Source organism: Rhizopus microsporus, assembly GCF_002708625.1.
Source record: "Rhizopus microsporus ATCC 52813 unplaced genomic scaffold scaffold_14, whole genome shotgun sequence".
NCBI classification, from domain to species: Eukaryota; Fungi; Mucoromycota; class Mucoromycetes; order Mucorales; family Rhizopodaceae; genus Rhizopus; species Rhizopus microsporus.
In genome coordinates this window covers 582,100-593,209 of record NW_019671929.1, presented here as the reverse complement: position 1 = coordinate 593,209, position 11,110 = coordinate 582,100, and the positions used below count along the sequence as shown (strand labels likewise).

General features: G+C 37.5%; 5 protein-coding genes across 5 annotated transcripts; 3 read left to right on the top strand and 2 right to left on the bottom strand.

Annotated features, from left to right (window-relative positions):
• Nucleotides 1–377: 377 nt before the first annotated feature.
• On the top strand, nt 378–1,302 carry RHIMIDRAFT_260737 (uncharacterized protein; the record flags this gene model as incomplete). The annotated part of the gene is made up of 3 exons (XM_023611480.1): nt 378–805; nt 842–1,009; nt 1,065–1,302. Coding segments are annotated over 3 exons (834 nt in total), but the record flags the coding sequence as incomplete, so codon positions are not given.
• A 1,626-nt stretch (nt 1,303–2,928) lies between these two features.
• Nucleotides 2,929–3,462, bottom strand: RHIMIDRAFT_260735 (uncharacterized protein). Its single transcript, XM_023611479.1, has one exon. The coding sequence runs from the start codon at nt 3,349–3,351 to the stop codon at nt 3,043–3,045; it is 309 nt and encodes a 102-aa protein (XP_023464108.1). The 5' UTR covers nt 3,352–3,462; the 3' UTR covers nt 2,929–3,042.
• A 1,257-nt stretch (nt 3,463–4,719) lies between these two features.
• On the bottom strand, nt 4,720–5,977 carry RHIMIDRAFT_38419 (FKBP-like protein). The gene is made up of 9 exons (XM_023615180.1): nt 5,904–5,977; nt 5,779–5,843; nt 5,669–5,701; nt 5,557–5,607; nt 5,420–5,513; nt 5,333–5,359; nt 5,255–5,280; nt 5,162–5,197; nt 4,720–5,104 (listed from the first exon to the last, which is right to left on the bottom strand). Exons 1-9 carry the CDS (start codon nt 5,950–5,952, stop codon nt 5,090–5,092), a joined length of 396 nt encoding a protein of 131 aa, XP_023464107.1. The 5' UTR covers nt 5,953–5,977; the 3' UTR covers nt 4,720–5,089.
• Nucleotides 5,978–6,322: 345 nt separating this feature from the next.
• Nucleotides 6,323–7,667, top strand: RHIMIDRAFT_260731 (uncharacterized protein). Its single transcript, XM_023611478.1, has 4 exons — nt 6,323–6,531; nt 6,581–6,875; nt 6,925–7,029; nt 7,083–7,667. Exons 1-4 carry the CDS (start codon nt 6,431–6,433, stop codon nt 7,566–7,568), a joined length of 987 nt encoding a protein of 328 aa, XP_023464106.1. The 5' UTR covers nt 6,323–6,430; the 3' UTR covers nt 7,569–7,667.
• Nucleotides 7,668–7,913: 246 nt separating this feature from the next.
• On the top strand, nt 7,914–10,259 carry RHIMIDRAFT_314936 (DEAD-domain-containing protein). Its single transcript, XM_023614967.1, has 3 exons — nt 7,914–8,074; nt 8,133–9,548; nt 9,602–10,259. Exons 1-3 carry the CDS (start codon nt 7,975–7,977, stop codon nt 10,033–10,035), a joined length of 1,950 nt encoding a protein of 649 aa, XP_023464105.1. The 5' UTR covers nt 7,914–7,974; the 3' UTR covers nt 10,036–10,259.
• The last annotated feature ends 851 nt before the right edge of the window (nt 10,260–11,110 follow it).

Here is an 11,110-nt window from a genome sequence, read left to right as displayed (position 1 = left end):
TGCCCGTCTTCAATTGCTTTCCTCTCCGGCGCTCATGGTCTCCTTGTTACGTTACCATCGACAGCAAGATTCTCTGCCAAAACATCCTGGGAATTCGATGGTCTAATGCTGTCGATAAACTGGACTACTGGCGCCGAGTTGTCAACCTTGACTCAAAAGCCCTCAAGCCGCAAGAAGGTGGACAACTTAGATTCCGTGGCACTATTCAAACTGATGGCGTTGGTGTCATGGTCTTCAAGAAGAGGTTTGATAGGCAAACAAGATACACGGCAAGGTTCACAGTGGAGTATGAAGCTACCTCCTACACTACCGATCTAACTCATCAAAATCATCAAAGGATTTCTGGTCGATGTGCCGCTGTGAATTCTGGAAGAAGGGATATATTGCGTTGTGTATACGAAAACTCTACACCAGAGCAACTAGTAAAATTTCGGTACACTAAAAAACAGCAAGACAAGACGTGGAAAACCAAAAAGTACCGTCGAATCTTGCAAGATCTCAAGGCCCAGGATCCTGATGTCGTTCAAGCTGAGCAAGCCCTTTCTCAACAGCCAAGCAGCACCGTATCCGTAGAAGACTTTGGCCGCTTCCTTCAAGCCAGATCTGAACAGTCTGCCGTTCTCAGTCGATTCTATGGACATACCATCACAAACCATGATAATGGATACCCCCTCTTTCGCAAGATCCGTCTTTCAGCGTACTTCAACAAACAGCGTGCCGATCAAAAGCTTATTCAAGACTTACGCACCAAGTTTGGAGAAGACGCCGTGTTTGTGATGGGAAACTGGTCCGCTCCCCATGCTAGGTACCATGAGCCCATCCGTGGCCTTGGTTTCTGAAGACTCCCCAAGGAACATGGGTTACAAGTCTATCTTATAGACGAGTACAAGACCAGTAGGTACTGTCCAACATGCCACAACGAGAGCCTCCACACGTTCCGTCGTGTTCCAAATCCACGACCGTATCAACGTGAGCGATATCCTACTGTTGTCTGCCATGGCCTTTTAAGGTAATAGTACATGAACCACTTGTATGACTTTATACTGATTGAGCATTGCTTGTAGATGTACCAATCTATACTGTAGACCCGCCATGGCAGCTCCAGATAGATATCGCTTATGGAACAGGGATGTTGCTGCTTGTCTCAACTACATGCACATCCTTCGTAAGCTTCGACGTAATGGCATGGTTCCTCATGGGTTTCGCCGGGTTGCTGTTGCTCCTACAAGACGTCGAAGAAGAGTGGGCGATCAGGAGCAACCAAGAACTAGAATACGTTTAGACGATGATTCCCCGTCCTAGTTATCGCTAGGACACATCTAGATGCCTTCGGGGTAAGTTATATATAATGATTTTCTTACATAACTAACTGTATAATTCTTTATATTCTCTCCTTGGTACTTATTACTCTCATTTGTATGTCGTCTCCTTCGCACGTATTTTATTTTTAACCTTTGCGTAAATACTTTTTTTAATATGCGCCAATTATTTTTTTCATACACGTCATAATTTTATCCTCTTTCTGAAATTTATTTTTAATAAAACAGTAATTAGCCAGCATAAACCAAAAAAAAATGAAGGTCATCATTGACTATTAGTTTATTGATAAAATCAACTTCTTTACTCTTGTGTAAAAGCTCGGATTTTCTACGAATAACTCGATACACCGTCGCTATCTCTAAGGCTCATTATGAGTAAGAAATAATACTACTCTATTTTATTATAGATGCGTCAACAAGCCATTCTTCTGTATCTTTATGAATGGGTGCTTTCATATAGAAACAAAGAGGTATCTTTGTGCAAACAGAATTATGTTCTTGGGCGATATTACCAATGTTACCAGTGGCCAAACAACTTTTACTGAGCTTTACAAGTTTGTATATAAATCTATGAGAACAAGACAAAGAAAAATTTGAAAAAGGTTCAAATGCAAAAGAATGGCGAAGGAGGTGAAATAAGAGAGAACAATAGCAACATACGGGCCGTGGGATGGCGTATAATAATGTGTCTACATTTACAATGAAGAGTAGAATAACTATTCCAGTAAAGGAAACCGACGTCTAACTTGAAGAGGATAGTCCCTTAATACATATTACATAGAAGGGACATTCTTGCCATCCTTATCAATGAACATTGCACCTCCATTATTTTGTTCGAATGAAATTGCATATACAACCATAGGTAAGTTATATTCATTTTCTTTCAATGGCAATAGTAAAAAAGGAAGCCAACATGGGAAATGACGACTCGTAACCATTGTATGCAGAACACCACTCTGTTTTAAAAACTCAAGGTAGTTGTGCGATTATGGCTGCTTTTTTTTTTTAAAAAAAAATACCTAATATGAACACTCACAGCCTTGATGTATCTTTTTGAAGGTATAATTAGCCTGTTCAAATAGTACCAAGGCAAAATGAGAAACTTTGGTTTTTGCCGGGTAAAAAAAAGTATTCACATTTATGAACAGATCTGGGATCGCGATATTAATGCGGACTTGTATTAAAATGGTAGTTGATTATATTTAACCCGAATAAAATATCAGTTCAAGACACGAGTCCTTGCTCATATTTATGAAATCTTTTAGTAATGCTTATAAGGCATCGTCTAGTTCCTTGTTGAACCCTTTAGCATATCTTGCATATTTTTATAAATATGTATTTTCTAGCTCTAAGCCACCAATGGACCGTGAAATAAGGGGTTCCATTTATGGAAAAATCTGGATTTTTTAAAATTGAGACGCAAAGGCCCTCAAAACAGAAACATGTATCCATGCACAAAACGGGAGGTTATGCATCCAGACAGGCTGTTTATTCATTAAGGTTTATGAGCCGATTAATTATTGCAGAGTGGAGAATAAATAAGTCTAGGAACAAATTAGTTTGAGTAACATTACATAAAAAAAAGGTCTCCTGTCAGTTTTTTTTTAATGCTTAATACATGACAAAATAAGGTGTATTTATTCATAACATAAATAATGGGGAGGATAAATAAGGAGAACATGACTATTTACAGAGAAAGGGTATGCATATGGGTTCTATTCGATTACATAAACCAGTGGTATAACTTTTTAAAGAATTTATGACGGCGGTATTCTTCTCTTCGAATGTGACGAAATTTATCTCGAAGTGTTTCCGAGAATTTATGTGAATTTGTATTTGGCTTAATAAAATCATCTTCTGCAAGCTCCATTTCGAATGGTGAGTCGTCCCATCGCTTTATTCTTACTTGGTCTGACATTCTATTACATGACATTGAGGTGCGAGGTGATGATTGAATACTAATTTCATTACTGGAAATAGATGAAGAAAGTGAAGGCATTGATTTGTGATGCTTATGTTCTTTGGGTTGCATGGTTACGGTGTTGAAAAGAAGAAAGAAATGGGTAAAGAACACAATTTAAATAGTAACCATGGACACGTGCAGCTCAGATGTGTCTCCCTTTACACGTGTGTGATTCTTTTTGTTGATGGGAATCTGGGCCACAAATTACAGAATTTTTCAGTTGGTTGGAAAAAAAAGGCAGTCTGAGATTGAAAAGAGAACAAATAATCTCCTCAAATGACAGAACACACATTAACAAATAAAAAACTTTGTAGAATCTCATATTTGCTTTTAAACAATGAATATACGCCAATCGGAAGACCTAATTGATGAAATTGAGGGTGATATCCAGTCTATGAAACTGAACAGGGACATAAAGCGAAAAAAGTGTGCATTAGAACAGGCTTGCAAGCTTATTAACTTAATGTAAGAGGTGCAGATTCTACATATTTAGCTTGTAGCTGTTGAATTAGTACAACAACGATATGAACGCAAGATTCCCCGAAACGCTTTAAAGTCCACCTTAAAAATCTTTCTTGAGCACTCTCAGCCATGCTAGAAGTACTCAATGACCATGAAATTAACTTGACAGGCTTGTGCTATCGTTCAATCGAAGAATATAATTTTACTCTTAGATCGGGACATGAATATGATATACGAACGTGACTCTCCTAGAACAATTGAACCTTGATTCAATATTTTAGTCAACGAAAAATAGCAAGTGTTAATCAGAAGAAATCAACTGGGTTCCGACAGACCCTCTTAGTCCGAGAATAAGGGACGTATAAGGAAATTTATTTATTCTTTTATTCATTGTCAGACAGTTGCAGCTGTCATCTTTTGACATAAATACAGGCCGTAAACTCGTTTACAGTCCTTTTTAACTTGAAAGTAAATGCTGTCAGTGGATTTTTTATGGGTTTAATCAATCTATACAAATATAGTACAAGGATATCATTAATAATGCCTTTAAATCGTATTTAAATCGTAATCATAGTGACTGATCGGAAATGATATAATTAGGCTTGGTTTTTTGTGAGCTGAGAATATGGACAAAGATCTTGTAGAACTTGGCGCCACTTATTAAGCCGAAGTTGTCAAGATAGCTTTAAACCAAACGTCATTGTGATATAAACCCAATAACAAACAAGAAATATAGCAGACGTATATCCATGAGCCTCCACGTTACTTGACTATTATTATGGATTAAGACAAGGGAGAGCTCATTATTACGAGCAGAAGCTTTTAAAGGCGCATGTTTGAAGAAAACGCACTTGGAAGGTTTAGCTCTGAATGCGTCAGCAAGGTCATGACATATCATATGGGAATCAGCAGCGATATCAAACAGCATATGATTGAATACATTCTTAGAGATAAAGATGTCATATCAGTAAAGACCCTGTCGCAAAGGACTCAAAGCTGACTTTGGAAAATACCATTTGCTTTAAAGTACTCTCTCCAACTCTGCTCCAAGCAAATTAACAGCTACCCTTCGTAATGTCGTGATGTTGATATATTCTTGTATAAAGTGACACAACTAGTTGCTTTAATCTACCTCTCAGGATAGGATCTTTTTTTGAGTTTTTAGTCTATTGCTCTTACATTACATCAGGAACTAAAGGACAGCCCTTTCTCTTATTTGACCTATAATTGCTATTACATCTGTAAAACTGCTCTATTTATATCACTTCTTAAGCCATTGTATGCCTTCAACAGGTTTTATTAAAAAAAAAGGCATCTTAAGATATCAAGTGCCTATTGACTTGTCTTATTTTCTGTCCTCCTAAAGTAACAAATCGTTTCAGGAGTGGATAATAAAATACTTTATATAGTCACTTACCACCATGATAATATGATATCCAAATTGTGTCTTAATCTATATGTATTAATGACAGTAGTCAGTAATTGAGAATAATCAAGTTTCTAGACTTACAGGTGGATCAGTCAAAATAGGGTTATCTATACAACATGGATCAATATTTCTAAAACACGGTGGTAGAATCTAACTTACCACATGTGCTAGGCTGTAATGCAAAGGCTAATAGGATTGCATAAGGAGAGATGAAAACAAGCATGATAATCATCTATATTAACTTACCTGCATCTTGAAAGGCACCAACCATGGAGCCTCTGTTCATCCAACCTAAAGAACCTCCAGCTTTTGCTTTATCCTCACTGTACATTTCAGCAACCTGAATACATGTTAAAGAGAGAATATGCTAACAATGCATTTACCTTGTCAAATCTCATGTTTTCTTCCTTTATTTTAGCTAAAGCTTCCATTGCCTTCATAAAAGAGTAAATATTTATATATAAACAAATAAAGGGCATTTCCTTGGATGAATACCTTGCTATGTTTTTCACATAAGATATGTCTAACCTATAGGACAGCAATAAGTTCATTTCCTTGTTTAGTTTATATATATATATATATATATATATATCCTTTATACAAACCTTGATACTGTTTGCGGGCTTTAACTTGCCGTCTTTCTTGGAGTCTTTGCCTTCCTTTTTGGAATCTACGCGATTCATATATTCAGTTATTCTGAGCAATAAAACACTCATTAGTCCTCATTTACCAGAAGAACCTTTTGTCTTATTTCCAGCTGTTTGTTTTCCCTTTGCCATGGCGAATTACAAAAGAAAAGCTTCCATGACCGGATAGCCAGTGGCTGAGTTTAGTCTGTGACAGATTTTCATACTGATCCAAAAATGGGAATTTGAACCCTTTCTTTTTTTCTTTGTATAATGAAGTACTTTACAGGCGATGAAAGTGGTTTAATAAAGTGTAAGAATCAGGACGTCATTGTTAAATCAACTTCACTCATTTTTCCTTTAGGGATTTCTTTTCCACCAAAAATAAAAGAAAGACGTCCAAAGAAAGCCAAAAAGAGCGAAGGAGGAGACGAAAAGAAAGAGGAAACACCAGCACTACAGCCGCTCACAGGCGTCTTTGGTAAAGTAGACAAAACACAAGCAGTTCAGAAACTAGCTTGGGCCACTCTTGACGATAAAAAACTTGTAAGCCTCTTAAAACAGACATGGATCTTTCAAACTTACATTGATCTAGTTACTGGTTGCACGCAAAAACGGTACGATCCAGTTCATGTCACCAGAAGATGGCTTGATCGTAAAAGAATTAAAAAACAAACATGTTGGCACTGAAGAAAAACAAGGTTACTTTGTTGGTCTATTTGTGCATAACAAGTAAGTCTTGATACTCCCCATTCTTGATTTTGTCACTAATATGATATAGCCATTTGTGCGTCTGTACTTCAACAGGCGATTTATCATATACACCTTTAGATGCTAAAGAAACTTGTACAATAACCAATTTGGGATCCAACCTGGAAATTATGCGCAATCATCCGGTGCAGACACACATATTTGCTATAGGAGGCAAGGATCAAGACTTGCGTGTTTACAACATTGAGGAACTGCTGAAAGACAAGGAGTTTGAAGTGACAGATACTGCAGGACCACAAAAGAATACCTCTACTCACAAAAAGAAGTCTACAAAGAATACAGGATTGATTTTCCAAGCCAAGAACGTACGTCTGCCTGCATTATCATAAAGACCTGCTCTCATATTTCTCTTAGGTTAAAAATGACTTTTTAGACCTTCAACAGCCTGTATGGATTCATGATCTTCAGTTTATGAACAAAGAAGCTACCAAGATTGTTGTTTCAACACATTATCACCAAGTAAAGCTTTCTTTCATTTAAAACCAAGCAATCTGACTAATGACTTTATTTAGTTCCGCTTATACGATACAAAGGCCGGCAGACGACCAGTCATCAATGCAGAGATCGGCAAGCATCCAATCAAGGTGTTATCTGTCGGAAAGGACTTTAACCATGTTCTGTTTGCGGATACAATGGGAACTGTAGGCACTATTGATATTCGCACAGGCAAACGTGCTGCTCAATACAAGGGATTTACCGGTGCCTGTACTGCACTAGCAACGGCTCCTCAGCCAGAATTTGAAGAGGAGAATAACAACTCAAAGGAACAATTTGTGATAAGCACATCTTTAGATAGATTCTTACGAATCCATGAAACATCGACTGTATACCGCAACATTGTAGAAAAGAACTATCTGAAGCAGAGACTGACGTGCTTATTGGTAGATCAAGACTTTGTGTACCCTCTTCCAAAATCATCAGAGGAAGAAGAAGATGATGAAGATCTTTGGGAGTCAATGGAAGTGGTTGATGATCGTAAGCGAAAGCGTCATGGATAATAGAATAAAGGACTGGTTTAAACTCTCTTTTTTGACTCATATCCGTCGGGGACATGCGGCTTCAGGGAGGGGCTCTGTCTCCCGATTGGTGTTGTCTACTTTTTTTTTTAAAAAAAAGCTTATTTCAAATATATAAAATTAAGCTAGTGAGCATAAATCAAAAAGGTACACACACACATATGCACATATACATGCATACAAGGGAAAAAAGGAGGAAACATTGATGTATAATCTATACAGATAAAAGGGATCCTAGGATGTTTTTTTGTAATGGAAATATTTTCATACATAAAAAGGACGATAAGCCTCTTTATTTATGCTCTTATATCTCTTTTTTGTGACAATGAAAACTTTTTTTGTATTTCTTTCTCTTTAATCCAATAGCAAACTCAGAGTTACAATAACCATGCTTTCTAGATTAACGACACAAGCTATCAGACTTTATAGTCAACGTAACTTGGCTACCTTACCTTCTTCTTTTGTAAATAGATCTAGATCAAACTTGGGTAAGAATTAAAAAAAAGAGAGATCTGATCTGATCAAAAAGCTAATCCTGATCTCTAGCACAACCTTTATTCAAACATACACCTGTACATGGCTTTAAAACTATTCCTTATTCCCTATTGCATACCGTTAGCGTAAACAAGGCTAACGCTACCGAGCTATTAAAAGAAGAGACAACGATCGAACCCATAGAAGAAAAGAAACGATTCGATAGCATTGATACACTCCAACTGAGCACACAAAAGGCTATTCAAAGAATATTTAAATACCAAGAAATGTCATCAGTTCAAGAAGCTGTATTATCTAGACTCCCCAACCAAGATGATATGTTTGTCAAGGCCAAGACAGGTACAGGCAAGACACTCGCTTTCTTGATTGCTGCTTTAGAGACGGCTGTTGCAGGACAAAAGCCAACACAGTGGAAGCATTTTGATGGCGCATCAATTCTGATCATCTCACCTACTCGTGAACTTGCCAGCCAGATTGCGGACGAAGCTAACAAATTGACTGCTTTTTATCCTTTCAAAGTACATTGTCTTGTAGGCGGTGAAAGCAAAAGAAGACAAATCAGTAACTTGGAACGTCAACGAGCCGATATTATTGTTGCCACACCCGGTCGTCTCTATGATATGCTATCATCCGTTCCTCGCTTCAAAAAGATGTGTCAAAACTTGAAAGTACTTGTTCTGGATGAAGCCGATCAACTATTGGATATGGGATTCAAGCAGGAATTACAAAACATCTTGACAGAGATTCCCGAGAAGCGTCAGACCATGCTTTTTTCTGCCACGATCTCTCCTGAAATTCGAAAGAACCTCGGTGACTTTGCCTTGTCCCCTGATTACAAATTGATCGATACCGTGGGTGAAAACGAAGTACATACACATATGCACGTCAAGCAAGGTGCCATCGTGGCTCCCTATCAAAAGCAATTTGCCCTTATTCATGACGCACTTAACAACAAGGAATCAGCACAAAGCGGTAAGGTGATTGTGTTTTTGCCTACAACTAAAGCCACCATGCTGTATGCCCAGATCTTCAAAAAGCTCTTACCTGATCGCGATGTGTATGAATTGCACTCTAAAAAGACACAGTCCTCTCGATCAACTATTGCTCAAAGATTCCGTAAGTCATCCAAGGGATCCATCTTGTTTACCTCGGATGTCTCTGCTCGTGGTGTCGATTACCCTGGTGTATCTCTTGTCGTACAAGTCGGTGTACCATCCACAAGAGAGCAATATATTCATCGATTGGGACGTACAGGTCGTGCCGGAAAGGATGGCGAGGGTTTGATATTTTTGGCTCCCTTTGAAAAGAAGTTCTTAAAGACTGAATTATCAGATCTCCCTATTGAACAAGTGAATACAGCATTGGATGAAGTTGAAGAAGAACGATTAAATAACGAACTTTCCAGAGTGGTGAGCTACGTGGATCATGAAAGTGTTAGAGAAATGTATACCGCATATTTAGGATACTGTAAGTTTTTATTTATTTTGACAGGGAATACAAGAATACTTATTTGCTTATAGATGCTGGCAGATTAAGCTCAATGGGTATGAACCGTAGAATAGCCGTGGATGAAGCAAATAACTTACTTGATGCTCTTGGTGTTCAAGACAAGCCTCATCTCAGTGAAAGATTCTTGGCACAAATCGGCATTGGAAGCAGTAGAGAAGATGGTGGATTCCAGAGAAGAAATAACTTCAGAGGAGGTAACTTTGAAAGAAAGAGCTTCAACAGAAGAGAAGATAGCTTTGACCGAAGAAACTACAACAAGAGAGACGACGGATTTAACAGAAGAAACAGCTTCAAAGAAGATCGATTTGAAAGAAAAAGCTTTTCCAGAGAAGACAGATTCCCCAGAGATAATAAATTTGAAAGAAGAAGCAGTTTTGGAGAAGATAAGTCTCAGCGTCAACAAAATCGATGGAGTCAAAGGGGCAGTAGTAGAAAATATGAATAAAAAAATTAGAGCTCTTGATACCAAGCGCATTTCCTTATAGAAACGTACTTTTCACATTAGCCATTTGTGTTCCTATGACGAGCTTAAAAATATCTCTGGTCTATCTTGTACATTGACTTGCCAACAAAGAAAGGATGGCGCGTTTCAGTCCATCCCATATACAACAGAATAATAGATCTCTAAATATTTGGCTATTTTTTTGTATCTCTATATATTTAATACAGCTACAGATCGTGATGAATTCGCCTTGAATTGAGTCGTATAGACGCTTATTTCTTGCAAATTTGCTTTTACCTAACTTGCTATAGTAGTAGGTTGCGCTGAAAGGGCTCAACTTCATGCTCCAGCTGAATAGTTTTCAGTTGTCCCAAGAGGACGATGAACCCTCCACAATTAAAGTCAGGCATGAGGATCGTAGGGAGCAGGACAAACAATCAAAGTCTCCGTATCTTTCATAATTCAACTATGCAACAATGTTGAAGTTGACTGCCTGGCGACACTCCTTTCTTCAGAATAGAGTCACGGGTGTAGGTGTCAATCTTTTTACTTTTTGGATTTTTGAGTATTTATATATTGATCAGCTGCATTGAAGTTCTCCTCAGTTGTTATATTGAGATTGCTAGATCAGACTTATAAAAGTTACTGTACAATTTTAAAGGACTTAATGAATACTTATTTCAGACGACTCTTTTACCAGTCCACTTTTGTAAATCTTTGAAGGAGAGCTAGAATAGTGTGGAAGAGATAAAATGATCATCTGTTGACGCCTGTCTTTTACTAGTAAAAATTACCATGGGATAATTGTATTTTTTATTTGGCAATTATTTGATATCATTGCTGTCCGTCGTTTATTTCCTTATTGAGTTTTCCTGCTAACCAAAGAGATCATTTTAAGACTAACTTTTCAAACTGTCTTCTTTACTCAAGCACCCATAGTTCAAATATCAATAAAAGCTCAAAGAATATAAACAATTAGAGGAAAAACTGAAATTTTTTAAACGTACTTGAAGAAGGTCCCATTTGTTCACAACAATGATTTTTTATCAGAAAATAAGTTATCTCTTACAAGTAACTT

Bases quoted from the DNA above. Each gene is read 5' to 3' on its own strand.
- RHIMIDRAFT_260731 (XM_023611478.1), top strand. From the start codon at position 6,431: ATGTCACCAGAAGATGGCTTGATCGTAAAAGAATTAAAAAACAAACAT. The intron at 6,532-6,580 runs GTAAGTCTTGAT...AATATGATATAG, and splicing joins GGTCTATTTGTGCATAACAA to CCATTTGTGCGTCTGTACTT. The intron at 6,876-6,924 runs GTACGTCTGCCT...TATTTCTCTTAG, and splicing joins TGATTTTCCAAGCCAAGAAC to GTTAAAAATGACTTTTTAGA.
- RHIMIDRAFT_314936 (XM_023614967.1), top strand. From the start codon at position 7,975: ATGCTTTCTAGATTAACGACACAAGCTATCAGACTTTATAGTCAACGT. The intron at 8,075-8,132 runs GTAAGAATTAAA...CCTGATCTCTAG, and splicing joins TAGATCTAGATCAAACTTGG to CACAACCTTTATTCAAACAT. The intron at 9,549-9,601 runs GTAAGTTTTTAT...ATTTGCTTATAG, and splicing joins TACCGCATATTTAGGATACT to ATGCTGGCAGATTAAGCTCA.
- RHIMIDRAFT_260735 (XM_023611479.1), bottom strand. From the start codon at position 3,351: ATGCAACCCAAAGAACATAAGCATCACAAATCAATGCCTTCACTTTCT.
- RHIMIDRAFT_38419 (XM_023615180.1), bottom strand. From the start codon at position 5,952: ATGGCAAAGGGAAAACAAACAGCTGGAAATAAGACAAAAGGTTCTTCT. The intron at 5,844-5,903 runs GTAAATGAGGAC...TGAATCGCGTAG, and splicing joins TAAGACAAAAGGTTCTTCTG to ATTCCAAAAAGGAAGGCAAA. The intron at 5,281-5,332 runs GTAAGTTAGATT...CATGTTGTATAG, and splicing joins ATTACAGCCTAGCACATGTG to ATAACCCTATTTTGACTGAT.